The sequence below is a fragment of the Theropithecus gelada genome, chromosome 2, assembly GCF_003255815.1.
Source record: "Theropithecus gelada isolate Dixy chromosome 2, Tgel_1.0, whole genome shotgun sequence".
In the NCBI taxonomy this organism is placed as follows: domain Eukaryota; kingdom Metazoa; phylum Chordata; class Mammalia; order Primates; family Cercopithecidae; genus Theropithecus; species Theropithecus gelada.
The window spans coordinates 89,826,849-89,847,702 of NC_037669.1; the positions used below are offsets into that span (position 1 = coordinate 89,826,849).

General features: G+C 55.9%; 4 protein-coding genes across 7 annotated transcripts; 3 read left to right on the forward strand and 1 right to left on the reverse strand.

The window, feature by feature from the left end:
* Window positions 1-1,497: 1,497 nt before the first annotated feature.
* TMEM115 (transmembrane protein 115) lies at window positions 1,498-6,314 on the forward strand. Its single transcript, XM_025375036.1, has 2 exons — window positions 1,498-2,853; window positions 5,515-6,314. Exons 1-2 carry the CDS (start codon window positions 2,003-2,005, stop codon window positions 5,717-5,719), a joined length of 1,056 nt encoding a protein of 351 aa, XP_025230821.1. The 5' UTR covers window positions 1,498-2,002; the 3' UTR covers window positions 5,720-6,314.
* A 680-nt stretch (window positions 6,315-6,994) lies between these two features.
* Window positions 6,995-10,307, reverse strand: LOC112618243 (cytochrome b561 domain-containing protein 2). Of its 2 annotated transcripts, none has more exons than XM_025375037.1 (4): window positions 10,023-10,307; window positions 9,449-9,600; window positions 8,963-9,000; window positions 6,995-7,815 (listed from the first exon to the last, which is right to left on the reverse strand). In XM_025375037.1, exons 2-4 carry the CDS (start codon window positions 9,573-9,575, stop codon window positions 7,312-7,314), a joined length of 669 nt encoding a protein of 222 aa, XP_025230822.1. In that variant the 5' UTR covers window positions 9,576-9,600; window positions 10,023-10,307; the 3' UTR covers window positions 6,995-7,311. The 2 variants fall into 2 exon arrangements, with proteins under 2 accessions (XP_025230822.1, XP_025230823.1); XM_025375038.1 differs by having other exon boundaries at window positions 9,449-9,666.
* NPRL2 (NPR2 like, GATOR1 complex subunit) lies at window positions 9,597-13,511 on the forward strand. Of its 2 annotated transcripts, XM_025375034.1 has the most exons (11): window positions 9,597-10,427; window positions 10,972-11,063; window positions 11,161-11,329; window positions 11,502-11,610; window positions 11,986-12,122; window positions 12,213-12,310; window positions 12,432-12,468; window positions 12,585-12,678; window positions 12,754-12,871; window positions 13,097-13,239; window positions 13,325-13,511. In XM_025375034.1, exons 1-11 carry the CDS (start codon window positions 10,350-10,352, stop codon window positions 13,390-13,392), a joined length of 1,143 nt encoding a protein of 380 aa, XP_025230819.1. In that variant the 5' UTR covers window positions 9,597-10,349; the 3' UTR covers window positions 13,393-13,511. The 2 variants fall into 2 exon arrangements, with proteins under 2 accessions (XP_025230819.1, XP_025230818.1); XM_025375033.1 differs by having other exon boundaries at window positions 10,203-10,427; window positions 13,097-13,502.
* Window positions 13,512-15,822: 2,311 nt separating this feature from the next.
* On the forward strand, window positions 15,823-20,776 carry ZMYND10 (zinc finger MYND-type containing 10). 2 transcript variants are annotated; one of them, XM_025375690.1, is made up of 12 exons: window positions 15,823-16,075; window positions 16,336-16,444; window positions 18,036-18,152; window positions 18,270-18,323; window positions 18,442-18,579; window positions 18,680-18,768; window positions 18,868-18,968; window positions 19,320-19,492; window positions 19,749-19,874; window positions 19,957-20,078; window positions 20,187-20,312; window positions 20,401-20,776. In XM_025375690.1, the coding sequence occupies exons 1-12, from the start codon at window positions 15,984-15,986 to the stop codon at window positions 20,474-20,476; spliced, it is 1,323 nt and encodes a 440-aa protein (XP_025231475.1). In that variant the 5' UTR covers window positions 15,823-15,983; the 3' UTR covers window positions 20,477-20,776. The 2 variants fall into 2 exon arrangements, with proteins under 2 accessions (XP_025231475.1, XP_025231476.1); XM_025375691.1 differs by lacking the exon at window positions 18,868-18,968 and having other exon boundaries at window positions 19,234-19,492.
* Window positions 20,777-20,854: the final 78 nt, after the last annotated feature.

Below are 20,854 nucleotides of genomic sequence, written 5' to 3' on the forward strand. Positions count from 1 at the left end.
AAAAAAAAAAAAAAAAAAAAAAAAAAAAGGGTGGGGGGGGACATGATTATACTCAAAGATTATTCATTGTTTATCTGGAATTCAAATTTGACTGAGCATCCTGTATTTTGATTTGCTAAAACTGGCAACCTTACCCTGATGTGGCAACCAGTGAGAACCCAGACCCCAGAAAAAAAAGCATCAGCACCCTTTGTAACCTGTAGGCCATGCACACTTTGGCACACACTGAAATCAGTGGCTGAAAGGAACGGATTCTGTGCTTTATAAAAGTACTTTGTCAAAAATTGTTTTAATTATATGTACAGCTTTTTGTTTTGAGACAAAGTTTCACTCTTGTTGCCCAGGCTGGAGTGCAATGGCACGATCTCGGCTCACCACAACCTCCGCCTCTCGGGTTCAAGCGATTCTCCTGCCTCAGCTTCCCGAGTAGCTGGGATTACAGGCATGTGCCACCATGCCTGGCTAATTTTGTATTTTTAGTAGAGACGGGGTTTATCCATGTTGGTCAGGCTGGTCTCGAACTCCCGACCTCAGGTGATCCGCCCGCCTTGGCCTCCCAAAGTGCTGGGATTACAGGCATGAGCCACCATGTCCAGCCTATATGTACAGTTTTTTTTTTTAAGTAACTCAATATACAAAAAAAAAAAAAGACACAGAACACAACCACTGTCAGAAGCCACTGTGGCGTGAAGTGGGGCCAGAACACTTCTGGCCCAGGCTTGTGGAGAGACCTCTCTTCCTCCGCAGTGATCAGAAGTCTCTAGTGGGGAGGAGGGTCACTGAGGGCAGCCCAGCCTCGTCCGTGTGCGGGAGGGAGTCCTAGGTTCGTGCTCCAGGCCCACCTCACTTGGAAAAAAGGCAACGTGAAATAACAAAAAATGTTTCCAAGTGGGAGAAACCAAACAAAGGCAACATGGGCAACACTCGCTGAGTACCCAGGGTGGACTGGCATTTTACACCCCTTTCCACTTATTAGGACAGGAAGATCATGTCATCATCTATATTTTACGGTCCATGAAACTGAGTTTCAAAAAGGTTCAGGAACTTAACCAATGCCACACAGCCGCCAAGGCAGAGCAAGGGTTCCAGCCTGGGTCAGGTCCCATTCAACAGACCACGGAGGTTCTGTTTCTCACACAGTGACACACACCCACACGCCAGCAGACAAGGACACACTCGCTCAGAGGTACATGCACAAATAGAGCTACTCTTCCCAGGGAATTTAGCAAGTGTGGGCGCTAGAGCTGTGTTACTTCCCGAACCCCCACCGCCGCTTTCAGGGGTTAGAGATGCTAATTCATCCCTTCCCACCTCCTGAGAACCGACGGAAACGGTCCCTGAGAACTACAAGTCCCAGCACAGTCCCCTCTCACCACGACGGGACCGATCCGTGCGCATGGCCTCCTGGGACTTGTAGTTCTAGCCAGAACCCTGTTCCACTCTTCCCCGGCTGCAACCAAGGACTCCGTATCCCAGCATGCAGAGGAGCCGGAACACAGGCGCTTAGAGAACAGCCCGCTGCCGCCGGGGGCGCGCAGGCGCAGCACCCCTGTTTGTCGGCCCCCCGAGAAAGAGGTACGGTCGAAGCCAGGAGCCAGGCCCAGCGGGAGCTGACCAGACTTGACTCGGGTACGGAACTAGGCATCAGCCCCCTTGCGAACCGAAAGGCCTCGGAGTGGATGGAGGAGGCCCAGCCCTGAGATCAACGCCAGCCAGGCTAGCCTGGCACGGGGCCTACAGGGTGGGCAGGCGGGCGTGCCGAAGCCGTCCAGGGCCTTCCCTCAGGTCCCGGGCGAGGGACCTACACTGCGGCCCGGCGACAAGGCCCGACTCGGCCCCTCGGGACCAGAGCCCCACCCGATCGGAAGCGGATCCTTTACCAGGGCCATAGGCCAGTGACTAGGCCGGGCCTGGGCCTCCCATTGGGGCCGGACTGGGACGAGGCCCCGGGGAGGCCCCTGGCCTACCAGACCCTTTCCTCAGGTCTACAGCCGCCGGGAAGATGCAACGTGCCCTGCCAGGCGCCCGCCAGCACTTGGGGGCCATCCTGGCCAGCGCCAGCGTGGTGGTGAAGGCTCTGTGTGCAGCGGTACTATTCCTCTACCTGCTCTCCTTCGCCGTGGACACAGGCTGCCTGGCGGTCACCCCGGGCTACCTCTTTCCCCCCAACTTCTGGATCTGGACCCTGGCCACCCATGGGCTGATGGAGCAGCATGTGTGGGACGTGGCCATCAGCCTGACCACGGTGGTGGTGGCTGGGCGTTTGCTGGAGCCCCTCTGGGGGGCCTTGGAGCTGCTCATCTTCTTCTCAGTGGTGAATGTGTCTGTAGGGCTGCTGGGGGCCTTCGCCTACCTCCTCACCTACATGGCTTCCTTCAACCTGGTCTACTTGTTCACTGTCCGTATCCACGGCGCCTTGGGCTTCCTAGGTGGTGTCCTGGTGGCACTCAAGCAAACCATGGGGGACTGTGTGGTCCTGCGAGTGCCCCAGGTGCGCGTCAGTGTGATGCCCATGCTGCTGCTGGCACTGCTGCTCCTGCTGCGGCTCGCCACACTGCTCCAGAGCCCAGCACTGGCTTCCTATGGCTTCGGATTGCTCTCCAGTTGGGTGTATCTTCGCTTCTACCAGCGCCACAGCCGGGGCCGAGGGGACATGGCTGACCATTTTGCATTCGCCACTTTCTTCCCTGAGATCCTGCAGCCTGTGGTGGGGTTGCTGGCGAACTTGGTGCACGGCCTTCTGGTGAAGGTAAAGATATGCCAGAAGACGGTGAAGCGCTACGATGTGGGTGCCCCATCCTCCATCACCATCAGCCTGCCAGGCACAGACCCTCAAGACGCGGAGCGGAGAAGGTACTGTGAAATTTTCCAAAATCTTGTCAAGCTAGGAGCATACTGGTCGAGTCACATACCATCTGTTGAGGTGTTTGCCGTACATAGGTGGAGACCTACAGTCAGGTGTTGGGGCAGATCTGGAAAAATAAAATCAGTCTTTGGCCTTGAGGAACTCAGCAGTTAGGTGTCTGGGGTCCACGAGGCACTTTCCTCACCACTGTGGCCACCTAATAAGTCTCAAGAAATGCAGTTTCCTTTGGTGCTGTGAATGCCCAGTGGAGGTACACAGAACCCTGGCCTTGCCTCAGAATCTCAGAATCCTAGACATTGGGCCTGGGAGCCAGAAGCAACCTGCTGGTACTTTCCCTGTGAGGAAGGGACAGGGAAGGAGGCCTGGGGTCCTCGAAAGGTGATCTGGGCCACTCCAGTTTCCAAATGCTATGTCCTCTTCCTGGGCTTTAACTCAGATGCTGTGCTTCTCTGCCACTTATTTATCGAGAGGGAAGCTTGGGGTATTGCCACATTTACCTCCATCTCCAGCAGGCATGTGTCACCAAAACCAGACACAGGCAACATGACCCACTGAGGGAGCCTGCTGACTACACCAGGGAGTGGCGATGACCCTTTCATTATCTATAAACCAAGCCATCCACAGCATCAGGAGTCCCAGCTGAATTCTTCACTAAATGCATTTTGGCCAGGGCAGGAGGGGTCTTTTTAAATTCAGCTCTTACTCTCTCCCCCAGATCTGTGGAGCCAGCAAAGTGGTCCCAGCTTTCACAAGATCCACAGCTCCATTTCCAACATTATTATTGAGTGTTTTGAGGCAATTACTTGAGTAGTAAAATCTGGGGCGGGCTTTGTCCTTTGCATTGCCAAGGCTCCTGCTTTTGCTCACCTGTGAATGGGGTCGTGGCAGAAAGCTCTATGAATTTAGCTGCAGTTATCCCTGTATTTACTCTCCACTGGGCTGTGGAATTGAGTGTGGGACACATTCCTTTCTTGAAGGAGTTCCAGCTGGGGAAGGGCCACAGATCACTATGGGCCCAAGGTGTGGTAGGTGTTGAAAAGTATATACAGCATGCTGTAGAGCATAATTCTGGGCTCTAGAGCTTGGGTCTTTATAGGTGATAAGCCTTAAGGACAGAAGTCTCTCTTAACCTTAGCTGGTATTAAAGTTGGGGCCAGGAGAGCTGGGCCTGGTAGGAATTGAACTGTCCCCCAGAGCTATTCAGGTGGGGCCAGGCCAGTGGGGACCCCTCCTCCACAGAGAGGTGTTGGATTATTAGGGTTGGCTGGACATTCAAAAACCTCTGCCCAGGCCCAAGAAAATGGATGGGGGGGAAGCAGGTTGGTGGGGAGGAAGGGAGGGTCAAGAGGCGGGTTCTTGGCATAGCCTTATGGTTGTTAGCTTACATGGGGGTGGGGGTTATTCCTCCAGCCACTTTGACATCTGACTGCATGGCCACGCCCAACTCCAAAGGGCTACCAGGAGAGGGAGGCAGGGTTTCCTGTCTCTCTGGTCCTTGTGAGGAAGTGACTAGTGTGACACTCGCTCTCTGCCTTGGCAGGCTTTAGATGGAACTGGCAAGGGCATCACCAGGATGGGAGCCTGGGTAGCAGCAGGGAAGGACTGTCCTGTCTATGCCAACTTGTCACATGTGAGATTGACGGGCAGGGTGGAAGTGTGCTAGGGCTTTCTACACCCGTGTCCTTGTTGCCTCTCTTGTCATGTTCCCTGGCATGGTGTAGATTTTGGTTCTCAGCTGGAACCTGAAAGGCTACACGAGCTGTCCCCACATTGGTGGCACAGAGAGGCTGAGGCATAGGAGTCCACAGTGGTCACTGTTGAAACGGTTCCCTGGCAGCTGCGGCACTCCACCTTCTGGTCAGCCAGGGTCCCAAGCACATGTGTAAACCTTCTTCTGTTGGACTTTCCCACCTGCCCTCAAAGTGGGGCCCCTAAGGATACACCCTGTGGAAGCAGTAGGCTCTGGCCTGTGCCTACCCATGTGGGCTGTTTCTCCTTCTCCTCTTGCAAGGGCTCCTCGAAGTCCCTGCTCTAACAAGGGCCTTGGTGGCTTTGGGGGTTCTTCTGAGAGGGAGAATATTAGCGTCAGTTAGGATGGGTAGACTTACCCAGGTTGGCCCTGCTTCCTGGGCTGAGCGCCAAGGGAGGTGTTGAGTTCCAGCCTTCCCCATTGACCCTTGGCAGGAGGGTCAAGATACCCCTAACCAGGAGATGGGGAGAATTAATAACCCTTCCCTTGGATGTGATGCCCGCACCCAGGCAGAAACTCCTGGAAACTCCAAAACTTGCCGTTCCACCCATCTGCCCTAGGGCACTAGTTCCACCCACCCTTAGATACCTCTCTCAGAACCATTCCTGGTGGCTGGCCTGGTGGGCAGTCTGACAGACACCCAGCTGACCTTCTCACCCTGGAGGTGCCTCAGCTATGGAGGGAAGACTCTTAGAGCCTTTGGGTTATCATTCTGATGGCAGAGTGGGTCCTAAACCAATCTCTGGGGAGCCCCAGGCTCTGCATGGTGAAGGGGAAACATGGGATTCTGGGGGAGGAGTCTAGGTGGTACGGTGAGGAGTCAGCCTGCTGCAGAAGGGCAGAGAGCATGAGCCAAGGCCAAACCCAGAGTGACCTGTCCTCTCTCCTCTGGCCCCAGGCAACTGGCCCTGAAGGCACTCAATGAGCGGCTGAAGAGAGTGGAGGACCAGTCCGTCTGGCCCAGCATGGATGATGATGAAGAGGAGTCTGGGGCCAAGGTAGACAGCCCCCTGCCCTCAGACAAAGCTCCTACACCCCCAGGGAAGGGGGCTGCCCCAGAATCCAGTCTAATCACCTTCGAGGCAGCTCCCTCGACGCTGTAACTCCAGACCACCTTGAGTGTGGCACCTCCCCTCCTGAGCCCCCCTTGACATCCTCTCAGCTACTCCAGGGCACCTGACTGCTCTGAGGAGAGGGAAGAAGGCCTGCTGGGGCTTTCCATGGCCTTCTGCTGTTTCTCGCCAACACTACCCAGGACTCTTGCTACCTGGTTCCAACTCCAGACAACCACTATGCCAGGCCTGGAGCCTCTGAGGCATCGGCCAGTCCAGGTCCTCATCTGAGGTAAGAATGTACATCAGCTGGCAGCCCCAAGCAAGTGGCTGCAGGGACACTGATGCCACAGCTCCTGGGCCGGCCCTCACATCTGACACTGGTTGCCGAGAGCCCTGAGCCAAGGCAAGGATTTGCCAAAAATGTTCTGGGGGCCCAGCAAATGCAGGAGCCGACCTGGGGCTGCACATCCCTGCCCATCCACAGAAAGACTGTTCCTGTCAGGATTTGTTTCCCTCTGCTGTGGCCGTGACTGCTTCTGGACCAGAACAGCTTCGGCTCCCAGGTATTTTCTACAGGACCACTTTGAGTGGGCAGCCAAGCCCAGGCTCGCAGTATCAATAAAGCAGTTCTCTGACGAATGACTCCTCGGCTCTTGTCAGGCCACCTTGTGCAGCCCCTTCATCACGTTCAACTGCAAAGTTAGACAGGGACTTGATTGTCTCCATGGTAACTCCACCTGGATAGAGAAGCCCATTGCCCTAGCTCCCCACCACCGCCACCACCACATGCACACTGCCAAGTAACCTTCCAAGAGCTATTGCCTCAGACTCTTACTCCTTTTTTCTTTCCCTTCGAACCCCTATCTGGGAGGCCTTCTGTCCCTGCCTAGATCTGATAATAAGGGCCTCTCCATCATAAGGCGCTGTTCTTATCCATGGTTTACCTCTAAGACAGAATGTTCAGTGCTTGCCACCCCTAGAGACAACTCAGCCCCAGCTCCCATCCTGTTATTGTATGTATCTAATCCTCACAGTCTGGAGACTCCAGCACAGTGGACAGCCGGGGGACAGAAAGGACACACAGCTGTACCATTCACAGCTGCAGCTCTAGGGCCTGCCAGGGCCCAGAGTGGCCTGGGAGGCTCAGCAGCTAGATCCTGGGGATTTGTGTGCTGGGAGAGCTTCAGCCCCATAGGGAACATCCAGGGATCGGAGGCGTCCCCATCTTGCCCAGCTGCCCATTTTCCCATGCTGATGGCATTAACAAGAACCATCCCCAACTCTGGGCTGCTTCTCCCATCAATCTTTTCAGTCATTTTTATAAAAATTTTTACTTTTTTCTCTCCTGAAATTTCTGGACATACAGTACAAGTATGAGCTGCCTTGCAGGGGAGACAGTCTTGCAGACCTAGCTTCATCCAGACACATGATGCATAAGTTCCTCTGGGATGACGGAGAGAGGGGAAGGAAATGGGAGGCACTCCAGCATGAGGAGCAGGAATTCACATATGGGCCTCCAAATGCCCAACTGTCCCAGTGCCTGAGGTGTCCCCTGACTCAGCTGAGAGAGTTCAAGAGGTCCCTAGCCCCAGCTCCTACAGGGAGGGGCAAATCCAGGCTTCCCCTAGGCTGGGAAGAGCTCATGGTTGGATCCTCTTGCGGTATAGGTAGGCATTGCTCACCTGGTTCATAATGACCAAGCTGGTGAGGACAGGGCATAGTGCAGCCAGGTACCAGACTGCACCAGTGACAGAAGCGGTGAACCAGAGTGAGCACATGCCCAGCAAGAGGCTGGCACTACCCAGCAGGTAGCCCACCAGCCCAGAAGTAGCATGGTATAGCTTGAGCTTCGCCAGGGGCCATCGGGGCAGCAGCTTGGGGTAGAGCAGCCCCACCCCACCTGAGCATTGTAGCCCTGCCCACAGCACAGCCAGCAGCCCTGCCTGCCCATGCCGCGTAGCCAGGTGGGCTTTGCCAAGCTGCTCTTTGTGGAGGATGACAAGGCCGAGGCCCAGCAGTGCACACAGCAGGGCCAGCAGCTGCAGCACCCAGTGGCAGCGTGCTCGGCCCTTCCGTGAGAGGGAGCGCAGCAGTGAACTCTCAGGAGAAAACACCAGTAGTGCCTCGGTCATCAGGAAGGAGAACTGAGGAGACAGGGGATGGGAAGCTCAAGTGAGAGTGCTGCCCCAGAAGAGGGGAAGAGGGCTTTATGTAACCCTCAGCTGCCAGTGAGTCCTGGGCTGATTCCCCTTTTTCTTTCTCTCCCCACTGACAAGACTATCCATTTGGTGGGGCAAGAGTGGAAAACCCCATCTGGGACGATATATGTGCCCTGAATAATCTCCACACTTCCTCCTAGGTGCCAGTCTGAAATGTCATCTGTGCTGTGTTACCAAGCAAACACAAGGTTTGAGATGTGGCAGTTATAAATGATTCACAAGCTTTGTTTCCCTAACGTGGGGCTGGATACAATTTCTTGGCAAAAGCTGGCCACACGGGTGCACTATTTCAGGGAAAGTTAGGTGCATCACCAGAAATTAAAAAGGGACAGAAGTACATCAAAATGCAATGTCTCAGCTTTCTGCCTAGAGGTGGGTGAAGCCTCGTGCTTAGACAAACCTTACCCATTTGACCTGGGTCTTAATTACTCTGATTCAAGTCTTTTTTTTTTTTTTTTTGGAGATAGTCTCTGTCACCCAGGCTGGAGTGCAGTGGCATGATCTCAGCTCAATGCAATCTCTGCCTTCTGGGTTCAAGCGATTCTCCTGCCTCAGGCTCCTGAGTAACTGGGATTACAGGCATCTGCCACCACACCCAGCTAATTTTTTTTTTGTGGGGGGGTTGGTTTTTTGGTTTTTTTGAGATGGAGCCTCACACTGTCGCCTAGGTTAGAGTGCAGTGGCGCAATCTTGGCTCACTGCAACTTCCATCTCCTGGGTTCATGTGATTCTCCTGCCTCTCCTCCCGAGCTGGGACTACAGGAGTGTGCCACCATGCCCGGCTAATTTTTTGTATTTTTAGTAGAGACGGGGTTTCACCGTGTTAGCCAGGATGGTCTCGATCTCCTGACCTCAGGTGATGTGCCCGCCTCGGCCTCCCAAAGTGCTGGGATTACAGGCATGAGCCACCGTGCCTGGCCTCAAGTCTCAGATATATACCATGGGCAGGAGTATTTGGAGCATGCAACTCTTCCAAACAAACATTAAATGTAGACAAAGATCCAGAGGCTGCCAGGGCCACCAACCATGCCCATGCTCCCACCCCTAAGAACTGCCCAGGTCCACTACTTACAGCCAGAGACATAAGCACCGGGTGCCAGGAGAACAGGCCTGGAATGAGAAGAGGAAGCCTCATGGGGCTGAGGCAAGAAGAAACCAGCCATACCAATCCTTAAGGGTTGAGAAATACCAGCGGCCCATCACCCAAGGAGGTGCTGCCAAACTGTGAGCCCCCTCTTGCTCTGCAACAAGCTGACCCCACACCTATCCTCTCTTCCTGGCCCCTTCCTGGATCAGAGGCCATGCTTTGCCACTCCTCTGGCAGTCCTCCCTCCTTCCCTTACACTTCCTGAGAACCAGCCAAAGGGAGCACCCAGACGAGGAAAGAGAAACCAGGAATTCTGTGTGCCCTGGCCGCACCTACCTGCTCCACCCCACTCATTGCTCCGGCACCGAATTCCCTCAGCCAGCCAGGCCTGTTACCGGGAGTCCCACTGCCCTTCCTCCCCAGGAAAAGCGGCCCTTCCCTTCCCAGAAGTCAGCTATGAATTCTACTTACTGGAGCCAGGCCTGGCAAGCACAGCCACAAAGATGGTAAAGCCCAGGGCCACAAGGTGGGCGGCAGCTCCAGAAGCAGTGCGCAGAGCTCGGTAGATGTGTGACTCGGTCTCCGCAGAAAGGGCCATGGTCAGCCGTGCCAGTGGTTGTAGCCTGAAAGCATAGTAGCGAGGGCCAGGGTCTCAGGTGCCCACTGTTCACTCCTCACTGGAGAAAAGGCTGCAAGGCAGGCATGCCACCCTCTTCCAATAAGTTATGATAGGAAAGAACAGTACCAAGACCAGCACCAGGAATGATCACAACATGCCAGTCGAGGGCCGGCGGCCTGTCAGCGTGTACTCATCTGAACTGGTACCAAACGCTGGCCCGCCTTCCAGGTAGGATGCGAAAAGCCATGTAAGACTACAAATCCCAGCGTGTACCACGCCGTCGCCGGCAGTAGAGCCCGCTGGGAAGGCGCGGGGCACTATGGAAATTGTAGTTCCCTGCTACGGTCCCAGTTTCAGCGTGAATCCCTTAGCGCACTGCCTCCCCAAGTGCTGCGGGCATGCTGCCCCTCCACGCTAGGGACTTGCCTGCCTCAGCCGCAGCGCAGATCTGATGCGGTTGTTTCCTCCAAAGAAAGCGGGATACTCCGGGCCCTGCCGCGCGCACCGCCGCTCCGTCGCGGAGCCGCTTTACTTCCGGGTGCGACGTCTACGCACTCAGGACTTCCTGGGACGAGCCCCCCAGCAGCCACGCCTCTGAGTCGGGCTGCGCAGGCGCCGCTGGGCAGAGGGATTCGCGAGCCTGCGTGCCCCAGCGACACGGGCTTCGGGGCTGTCTGTGACAAGTGTTCACAGGAGGTGGGGACGGCCCTGCGCGACGAACGAGGAGCTACGGGCCTGGGCCTGGCTATTGCCATGGGCAGCGGCTGCCGCATCGAATGCATATTCTTCAGCGAGTTCCACCCCACGCTGGGACCCAAGATCACCTATCAGGTGCCACCCGGACTTGCGGGACTGGGCGGGGAGAGGGACGTTCTCGAGAGCTCAACCGGCTGCCTAAAGGCGGTAGTTTCCCGTGCTGTACGCAGGCATGCTACTTCATTCGCAGACAACTGTGAGGCTAGAGGATAGTCAGACCCAGGCCCCCCGGCTCCCAGTGTGACAGGGAAGACATACGTCACATTGGCAGTGTTTGTAGGATATTGGGCTGTAGGGATCCGGTTGAGGGGTTCCAGGTCCCACAGAAGGTGAGGTGGGTGACCCATGAGTATCCCTGAACTGAGTGAAGAGTAAATGATGCATAGGAAGTTTAGATAAGGGAGGAGAAAGTGTTCCAGGTAGAGCAAATATGCAGAAGCCAGGAAGGAGGTGAGATCATAGCGTGTGTTTGGAAACAGAAAGAATAGGCCTGAGTGGGTGGGAAAGAGGGGAACGCTGGACAAGAGGACTTGGGCTTGGGAGGCATGAGGAGGTCACCATTTGTACTACACCGAGTACAGATGTCCACTGAGGGGCCCATTGCCACTCCCCTTCCCAGGTCCCTGAAGACTTCATCTCCCGAGAGCTGTTTGACACAGTCCAAGTGTACATCATCACCAAGCCAGAGCTGCAGAACAAGCTTATCACTGTGTGAGGCCCTAGCTCGGGGTGAGCGGTGGGCAGCAGGGGTTGTCCCAGGAGGAGGAAGGGACAGGCTTGGGGGCCTGACTCTGTTCCAATTATCTAGCACAGCCATGGAAAAGAAGCTGATCGGCTGTCCTGTGTGCATCGAACACAAGAAGTACAGCCGCAATGCCCTCCTCTTCAACCTGGGCTTCGTGTGTGATGCCCAGGCCAAGACCTGCGCCCTCGAGCCCATTGTTAAAAAGCTGGCTGGCTATCTGACCACACTAGAGGTCTGCAATGAGATGGGCTTGGGTTTACGGACAGTTGGGGAAGGTGTTCCCATGTCTCCTAAGTCCCCCAAACCTGAGACCCTGGCAACCAGCTCAGGACTCAGGGCAGCCAACCAGCCAGGGGTCCTGGGATGTGCCCACCATGCTGTCATGCTGTCCATGCTCTATCTAGCTAGAGAGCAGCTTCGTGTCCACGGAGGAGAGCAAGCAGAAGTTGGTGCCCATCATGACCATCTTGCTGGAGGAGCTAAATGCCTCGGGCCGGTGCACTCTGCCCATTGGTATGGCCAGCCTCTGCAAGGACAGCAGAAGGGTAGAGGAGAGATGGGAAAGTGAGCCCAGCCAGTCAGGGAGAAGGACAAGACTCATGAACACATTGGTGGGCAGGAAATAGCCATGGGCTGAGGTGCCCATGTCCAGGGTCCAATGCATGATGGAGCTGGGACTGGGGGTAGGGGGGAAGCGGAGCTCTCCAGCTCTGCCCCTTGGGAAATTCCTTCCTCTTTGTGGGCCTCAGTTTCTCACTTCATAAAAAGAGAAAGATTAGCCCTACCCAGAGGCACCTGCTTGCCCCAAGGGATGCTGGGAGGCCTGGATGGTAATTGAGGGCCTCTTGGAAGAAGTGGTACTGAGGATATGGATGGGACCCCCTGCAGATGAGTCCAACACCATCCACTTGAAGGTGATTGAGCAGCGGCCAGACCCTCCAGTGGCCCAGGAGTATGATGTACCTGTCTTTACCAAAGACAAGGAGGATTTCTTCAACTCACAGTGGGACCTCACTACACAACAAGTATGCCATCCCTCCCTGGGTATCATCACCTGGGGCTGGCCACAGCGCTGGCCTCATCCTGTTCCTCTGACCTTGTCCTACTCTGCCCAGATCCTGCCCTACATTGATGGGTTCCGCCACGTCCAGAAGATTTCAGCAGAGGCAGACGTGGAGCTCAACCTGGTGCGCATTGCTATCCAGAACCTGCTGTGAGTGGGCCTACAGTCATACCCGGTACAAGGTCACCAGCCAGGGAAGAGCTCGGGGGCCCTGGGTGTGAGGGTTGGGAAGGCATGGTCCTCAGAAGCTGAGCACAACTCTCTCTCTCAGGTACTATGGCGTTGTGACACTGGTGTCCATCCTCCAGGTAGGTGAGTTGGGTTTGGTTAAGTGGAGAGTGGACCATGTGACTGGACCAGACCAGGGCTGTGTCACCTTCCCAAGCCCCTCACTCAGGCCCCTATGCCTTCTGCTACCCTCTAGTACTCCAATGTATACTGCCCAACGCCCAAGGTCCAGGACCTGGTAGATGACAAGTCCCTGCAGGAGGCATGTCTATCCTACGTGACCAAGCAAGGTAGTGGTGGGCTCTGGGGGAAGCCATCTTGGGGAGGGCAGGGCCACATGGTGAACTGATCCCTGGCACCCACAGGGCACAAGAGGGCCAGTCTCCGGGATGTGTTCCAGCTATACTGCAGCCTGAGCCCTGGCACTACTGTGCGAGACCTCATTGGCCGCCACCCCCAGCAGCTGCAGCACGTTGATGAACGGTCAGAGGAGAATTCGCTGGGGCATTTGGGAGTTACCTGAGGAAAGCTAGACCCTTTATGTCTCTCAGGAGCCCTGGGTCATGGGGCACTGCCAATCCAAGCAGGCTTCCTGGAGATGATGGGCTACAAAGACAAAATTGAAGGGACACTACAGGAAAGGGTTTGCCTGCCTGAAAGAAGGCCTGGCCAGGGCGTCACCCCTCTGTCCTCTGATCCTCACCCTAGGAAGCTGATCCAGTTCGGGCTTATGAAGAACCTCATCAGGCGACTACAGAAGTATCCTGTGCGGGTGTCTCGGGAAGAGCAGAGCCACCCTGCCCGGCTTTATACAGGCTGCCACAGCTATGACGAGATCTGCTGCAAGACAGGTGGAGGCAGGCGGGCAGTCAGGGTGGGGTCAGGGCAGGGTGGCCAGGCCAAGGCCACTGACCTCTCCTCCACCACCCCACCCAGGCATGAGCTACCATGAGCTGGATGAGCGGCTTGAAAATGACCCCAACATCATCATCTGTTGGAAGTGAGGCTGGTGGTGGCTGGATGGACACATTGCTGTGGGTAGTCCCTCCTACCAGGAGGCTTGTCATACTGTCTAGAGCTTGACTCTTAGTTCTGTAAATAAAGACATCCATTTCAAACAGCCTTTATTGAGTGCTGCTTCTGGGCCAGCCAACGGAGACCCAGCGGTGAATGAAATAGCCACGAGCTGTGCTCTAGATCGCCATCTGGTGGGCAGGACCGACAATCGACAAGTAAAAGTGCCGGTTAATTACAAAAAAAAAAAAAAATCATCTGGTCGCGGTGACTCACCTGTAGCCCCAGTTACTCAGGAGGCTGAAGTGGGGGGATCACTTGAGGCCAGGAGTTGGAGGCTACATTTAGCTGTGATCCCATCACTGCACCCCAGCCTGGGTGATAGAGCAAGACCCCATCTCAATAATAATAATAATAATAAACCTAGAAAGAAACAGATGTAGCTGGGTGCTATGGCTCATACCTATAATCCCAGCACTTCGGGAGGCTGAGGCGGGTAGATCACCTGAGGTCAGATGGTCAAGAACAACCTGGCCAACATAGTGAAACCCCATCTCCACTAAAAAAATACAAAAAATTAGCCAGGTGTGGTGGTGCGCACCTGTAATCCCAGCTACTCAGGAAGCTGAGGCAAGAGAATCACTTGAACCTGGGAGGCAGAGGTTGCAGTGAGCCGAGATCATGCCACTGCACTCCAGCCTAGGTGACAGGAGACTCAATCTCAAAAAAAGGAACAGATGTGATCAAGAGTGAGTTGGGAGGTCAAGGCAGGTGGATCACGAGGTCAGGAGTTCAAGACCAGCCTGGCCAAGGTGGTGAAACCCTGTCTCTACTAAAAATACCAAAAACCGCGTGTGTGGCGGGTGCCTGTAATCCCAGCTACTTGGGAGGCTGAGGCAGAGAATGGCTTGAACCCAGGAGGTGAAAGTTGCAGTGAGTGAGACCACACCACTGCACTCCAGCGTGGGTGACAGACTGAGACTCTCAAAAAAAAAAAAAAAAAAAAAAAGTGGGTTGGAGGCAGGGACTGCTTTGGATTAAACGGCCAAGAAAGGCCATACTGAGATGTAAACTGAGCCCTGAAGGAAGAGTATTCCAGGCAAAGTGCAAAACCCTGAGGCAAAAACCTCTTTGGAATGTATGAGGTAGGTCCAGGGAACAAGGAGGAGAGGAAAGAATCCAAGTCCCGAGGTACAAGACAGGCAAGAAGTAGGTCTTGCAGAGCTGCTGGTAAGCAGCACCCGACCTAGCATTTTGAGGGCCAGAGGTAGTTGCAGAGCCCCTCTCATGCGAGGGAATGATGTCTATACACTTTTTTTTTTTTTTTTTTTAAACAGAGTCTCCCTTTGTTGTCCAAGCTGGAGTGCAGTGGTGGAATCATGCCTCACTGCAAACTCCGCCTCCTGTGCTCAAGCGATTCTCCTGCCTCAGTCTCCCGAGTAGCTGGGACAACTGGTGTGTGCTACCACACCTGTCTAATTTTTGTACTTTTTTTTTTTTTTTTTTTTTTTTGAGACGGAGTCTCGCTCTGTGGCCCAGGCTGGAGTGCAGTGGCCGGATCTCAGCTCACTGCAAGCTCCGCCTCCCGGGTTTACGCCATTCTCCTGCCTCAGCCTCCCAAGTAGCTGGGACTACAGGCGCCCGCCACCTCGCCCGGCTAGTTTTTTGTATTTTTTAGTAAAGACGGGGTTTCACCGTGTTAGCCAGGATGGTCTCGATCTCCTGACCTCGTGATCCGCCCGTCTCGGCCTCCCAAAGTGCTGGGATTACAGGCTTGAGCCACCGCGCCCGGCCTAATTTTTGTACTTTTAATAGAGACAGGGTTTCACCATGTTGCCCAGGCTGCTCTCAAACTCCTGACCTTAAGTGATCTGCCCGCCTCGGCCTCCCAAAGTGTTGAGATTACAGGCGTGAGCCACCGCGCCCGGCCTGATACACACTTTTAAGGCTCCGGGGCTGTCCGTGAGGATCAAGCGTGGAAGTAAGTCTACAGAAAAGGCTGCCGCAGTTAACCCACGACAGGTGATGACAGTCTGGACATAGGGAGGATGGAGAGAAGTCGTGCGCCCTGGCAGTATTTCAGGAGCCAACTAATGGAGCCGGGACGCGAGAAACAGAGGAACCAGGAAGCCATAAGGAGGAGGTGGAGCAGCGGGTGGGTCAAGATGCCGCAGCCGCAGGAGGAGCTCGTGGGGTCGGGGTTACCCCCATCCCCGTGCAAGCCGACTTGGCGTCCGAGGGCAGAGTCCAGACCACAAGGATCTGGAGCTCAGGAGAGACTCGTGGTCCACATCGCGAGAAAGCTGTGGGAATCCAAATACTGTGGCGATTGGCAGCCCCGTAGGCGAGGCGGGCTGGAGACCCGCCCGGATTTAGGCGCGAGCCACCTCCAGGGGCGGAGCCCAGGCCGCACTGCGCAGGCGCGGCTAACCCGTTTCCATGGCTGCGAGAACTCACGCTCCCCAACCGTCCCACAACTGTCCTGTCCCAGACTTTGGCACCGTCGGGGTCCGTCGTCCCCGAGTGTGTCAGCATCCCCACCCCGGCTGCTGCCCAGGATCCGCCGGACCCCGGCCTCGATATGGGAGACCTGGAACTGCTGCTGCCCGGGGAAGCTGAAGTGCTGGTGCGGGGTCTGCGCAGCTTCCCGCTACGCGAGATGGGTTCCGAAGGGTGAGGCACCCGGGTCAGGCGGAGTCACGGAGTCATTGTCCCTGAGTGGGGGAGCTGGAGCCTGACATGGGGGGAGGGGCTGCCCAGTGTGGAGGGGCTCCCAAATGGGGGAGCAGAGTGTTCCGAGACAGGAATATAATTGCTCCTGAGCCCCCTGTGTCCCCTCAGGATCAGGTTAGGCTTCAATAGGATCCAGCCCCCATCCCCACTCCAAATGCACACACGTGGACCCACATGCACTTACACACCCTCTGAGGCAGGTGGAACCAGCAGCACGAGAACCTGGAGAAGCTGAACATGCAAGCCATCCTCGATGCCACAATCAGCCAGGGCGAGCCCATTCAGGAGCTGCTGGTCACCCATGGGAAGGTACCCCGAGGTCACAGGCAGGGTTCCTGCCTTCCCCCATACCTCACCTACTCTAACCCTCAGGAGTCCCCTGTGTGCTTTTCCCCTCTGGCCTGGTACACCTGTCCTCCCTGAAGGGGAGAGAGGAATGTGTTACATGTTTCATTTTGTGTCCCTGTTGGACAGGACTCTGGCACACCAGGCTGGGTACAGGGCATGAGTTGATTAGGGAGAAAGCTGTAGGTCCTAAAACAGCTTAGGCTTCGAGGGGAAGGCCCAAATGCTAAAGGCATCTGTGAATTGACTGTAAGGCTGGGGAAGGGGTGGGGAGGGCAGGAGGGAGGGGAGATAACTTAACTGGAAGTAGAACTTTGGCATAGAAGGAGGCAGCCTTCCTAACATGAGAGGGGAAAGTTAGAAACCAGGGAGATGGCTGGCTGGAACATGGACCAGGGAGTGTCACCAGCAGATGACCTGAGATATCAATTGACCAAAAAAAAAAAAAAAAAAAGCCAGGCATGGTGGCTCATGCCTGTAATCCTAGCACTTTGAGAGGCCAAGACGGGTGGATCACCTGGGGTCAGGAGTGCAAGGCCAGCCTGACCAACATGGTGAAACCCTGCCTCTACTAAAAATACAAAAATTTGCTGAGCATGGTGGTGCACACCTGTAATCCCAGCTACTCGGGAGGCTGAGGCAGGAGAATCGCTTGAACCTAGGAGACAGAGGTTACAGAGAGCCAAGATCGTGCCACTGCACTCCAGCCTGGGTGACAAGAGTGAAACTCTGTCTAAAAAAAAAAAAAAAAAAGAGTTCCTTTGCAAGAGAAAGGTGGAACTCATACAAGGGGATAGGATAAGAAGAACAGGGCACTGTGAAGGGTCCTGAGTAAGAGTGAGGCCAAGGCACACAAGAGCCTTAGAGAGGCCGGGCGCGGTGGCTCAAGCCTGTAATCCCAGCACTTTGGGAGGCCGAGGCGGGTGGATCACCAGGTCAGGAGATCGAGACCATCCTGGCTAACATGGTGAAACCCCGTCTCTACTAAAAATACAAAAAACTAGCCGGGCGTGGTGGTGGGCGCCTGTAGTCCCAGCTACTCGGGAGGCTGAGGCAGGAGAATGGCGTGAACCTGGGAGGCGGAGCTTGCAGTGAGCCGAGATCGCGCCATTGCACTCCAGCCTGGGTGACACAGCGCGAGACTCCGTCTCAAAAAAAAAAAAAAAACAAACAAACAAAAAAAAAGAGCCTTAGAGAACCACAGGACAGGGACAAGAGGGAGGGCATGAGCAGAAGGGCTGACTTGAAAGGGACGCCTGAATGGGCGGGGAGAGGATAAGGGGGCAGGTGCAGGCAGGGCAAGGCAGTCTGGGAACTGGGCAGGAGCCAGTCACATAAGCATGAGGGACATCCACAGAGGTGTTGGGAGCAGCTGGAAACGAAGGTCCGAAATGCAAGAGAAAAGTCAGGAAGGATAGCCATGGGGTTTGGGATAGTTTAGGGGCCCAGCAGTGTTTGGGGAGATCTGGGCTGAGCTGAGCCCAGCTGGGGATGGGAGGGTTGCCAGGCAAAGGTAGGCCCATCTCATCCCTGTCCTTTACCCCATCCTTCAAAGGTCCCAACGCTGGTGGAGGAGCTGATCGCAGTGGAGATGTGGAAGCAGAAGGTGTTCCCCGTGCTCTGCAGGGTGGAGGACTTCAAGCCCCAGAACACCTTTCCCATCTACATGGTGGTGAGCTGGGCCCCTGGTTCATACCTCCTCCCACTCCTTCAGAGGGCTCTGGACTGGGGAGGGGAGCTGGTAGCCCCTATCCCTACCACAGGCCCTGTCCCTCTCTTTGTCTGTCAGGTGCACCACGAGGCCTCCATCATCAACCTCTTGGAGACAGTGTTCTTCCACAAGGTGAGGGACTATCTCTGCCCATGGGCCACAGTTTCAGGTCAGGGCCTGGCAGGAAGGGAGGTTGTATCTGTGTGGGGAGGGCATCAGACACAGAAAGTTTCCCTCCCCCTTTCCCCAGGAGGTGTGTGAGTCAGCAGAAGACACTGTCTTGGACTTGGTAGACTATTGCCACCGCAAACTGACTCTGCTGGTGGCCCGGAGTGGCTGTGGTGGCCCCCCTGAAGGGGAGGGGTCCCAGGACAGCAACCCCATGCAGGTGGGTTGAGGTTACCTAGGATTGTGAAAGCCTAGGTCTGGGTTCCCCAGAGCCTGCACAGGCAAGAGTAGCCCAGCATGAACACTGTGTGACCTCGCAGGAGCTGCAGAAGCAGGCAGAGCTGATGGAATTTGAGATTGCACTGAAGGCCCTCTCAGTACTGCGCTACATCACAGACTGTGTGGACAGGTGGGCAGTCCGACTGGGCCTGGGCCTACCGTGGAGGGCTGAAAGACTGGGCCTGTAGCCTGCCTCTGCTCACCTCCTTCACAACGTCCCTGCCCCTAGCCTCTCTCTCAGCACCTTGAGCCGTATGCTTAGCACACACAACCTGCCCTGCCTCCTGGTGGAACTGCTGGAGCATAGTCCCTGGAACCGGCGGGAAGGAGGTAGGGTCCTCCCACACCAGCCTAAGCCCCAGGCTACTGCTTCAGGATATCTTTTTGATAGAGGGGGCAGTTTGCACACACGAAGACAAACCCCGTCCCCAAGCCCATCTGAGGATACCAGGATGCCTCAGCCAAGGTTGGCCTAGACCTGAGCTCTGCAGCAGGCCAGGCCCATGTGTCCATTACTGAGACTCACTCTGCTCTGGGGTCAGCAGCACTATAGCCTGGGCAAGTCCTGTGGCCCAGGTTCTCCCACCATTCCCAGGCAGTGGTCAGTCTCCCAGCCCCCACAGCTGGCTCACTTGAAGAGAATGCAATGCCTGTACCCAGTGCGCTGGTTCCTCTCCCCAGGCAAGCTGCAGCAGTTCGAGGGCAGCCGTTGGCATACTGTGGCCCCCTCAGAGCAGCAAAAGCTGAGCAAGTTGGACGGGCAAGTGTGGATAGCCCTGTACAACCTGCTGCTAAGCCCTGAGGCCCAGGCGCGCTACTGCCTCACAAGTTTTGCCAAGGGACAGCTACTCAAGGTCGGACTCCCTCTGCACCAGCCCCCACAGCCCCAGCACCGCCCTCCCCATCCTACCCTGACCCTGTCCCTGCTGTTTATCTTTGCCCACCCACCTCAACCCCCGTGCTCTTTTCAGTCCTTGGGCCTCAGGTGACACACCAGCTAGTGGGACATGGACCCCCACAGGCATGCTCAGCCCAACCCAGCCCCTTCCTTTTCCGTGGCCCCCTGGCCAGCACCTGCATCACACTGGCCTCCACTGGACACTCTTGCAGCTTCGGGCCTTCCTCACAGACACACTACTGGACCAGCTGCCCAACCTGGCCCACTTGCAGAGTTTCCTGGCCCATCTGGCCCTGACTGAAACCCAGCCCCCTAAGAAGGACCTGGTGTTGGAACAGGTAGACACTGGAAAGTTAGCTCCTCAGGACCACTGTCCTACTTTACCAGCACCTTCCTGCCACTCTCCACTCCTTTCCTTAGATCCCAGAAATCTGGGAGCGGCTGGAGCGAGAAAACAGAGGCAAGTGGCAGGCAATTGCCAAGCACCAGCTCCAACATGTGTTCAGCCCCTCAGAGCAGGACCTGCGGCTGCAGGCACAAAGGTAAGTCCTGTGGAACTGGCAGGAGTGGATGGGATGCAGGAGGCATGGATGTGGGCAGGGATGCCCCCACCTTCCAGGGCCAGTCAGACCTTCCTGACTTTTCCCCAGGTGGGCTGAGACCTACAGGCTGGATGTGCTAGAGGCAGTGGCTCCAGAGCGGCCCCGCTGTGCTTACTGCAGTGCAGAGGCTTCTAAGCGCTGCTCGCGATGCCAGAATGAGTGGTATTGCTGCAGGTGAGGGTATCCTAGGACCTTGGACCCCTAAGTCCTACTGCCACATCCCCCACATGCACTGCCATCCTCAACACCCACCTGCCTGCAGGGAGTGCCAAGTCAAGCACTGGGAAAAGCATGGAAAGACTTGTGTCCTGGCAGCCCAGGGTGACAGAGCCAAATGAGGGTTGCAGTTGCTGAGGGCCAACCACCTATGCCAAGGGAATCCACCCAGAATGCACCCCTGAACCTCAAGATCACGGTCCAGCCTCTGCCGGAGCCCCAGTCTCCGCAGTGGAGAGCAGAGCCGGCGGTAAAGCTGCTGACCCATCCCCCTCCTCCCCACCCCAAGGGAAGGCTCGAGACTTCCTGCCCCACCTGGTGGGCAGGCCAAGTGCGTTGCCTCAGCAAACTGGGCCAGGAGGGCGAAGGCCGGATGTGGGGACCCTCTTCCTCTAGCACAGTAAAGCTGGCCTCCAGAAACACGGGTATCTCCGTGTGGTGCTTTGCGGTCGCCGTCTTTGTGGCCGTCCGGGGTGGGGTGTGTGGAGCGGACGAAGGAG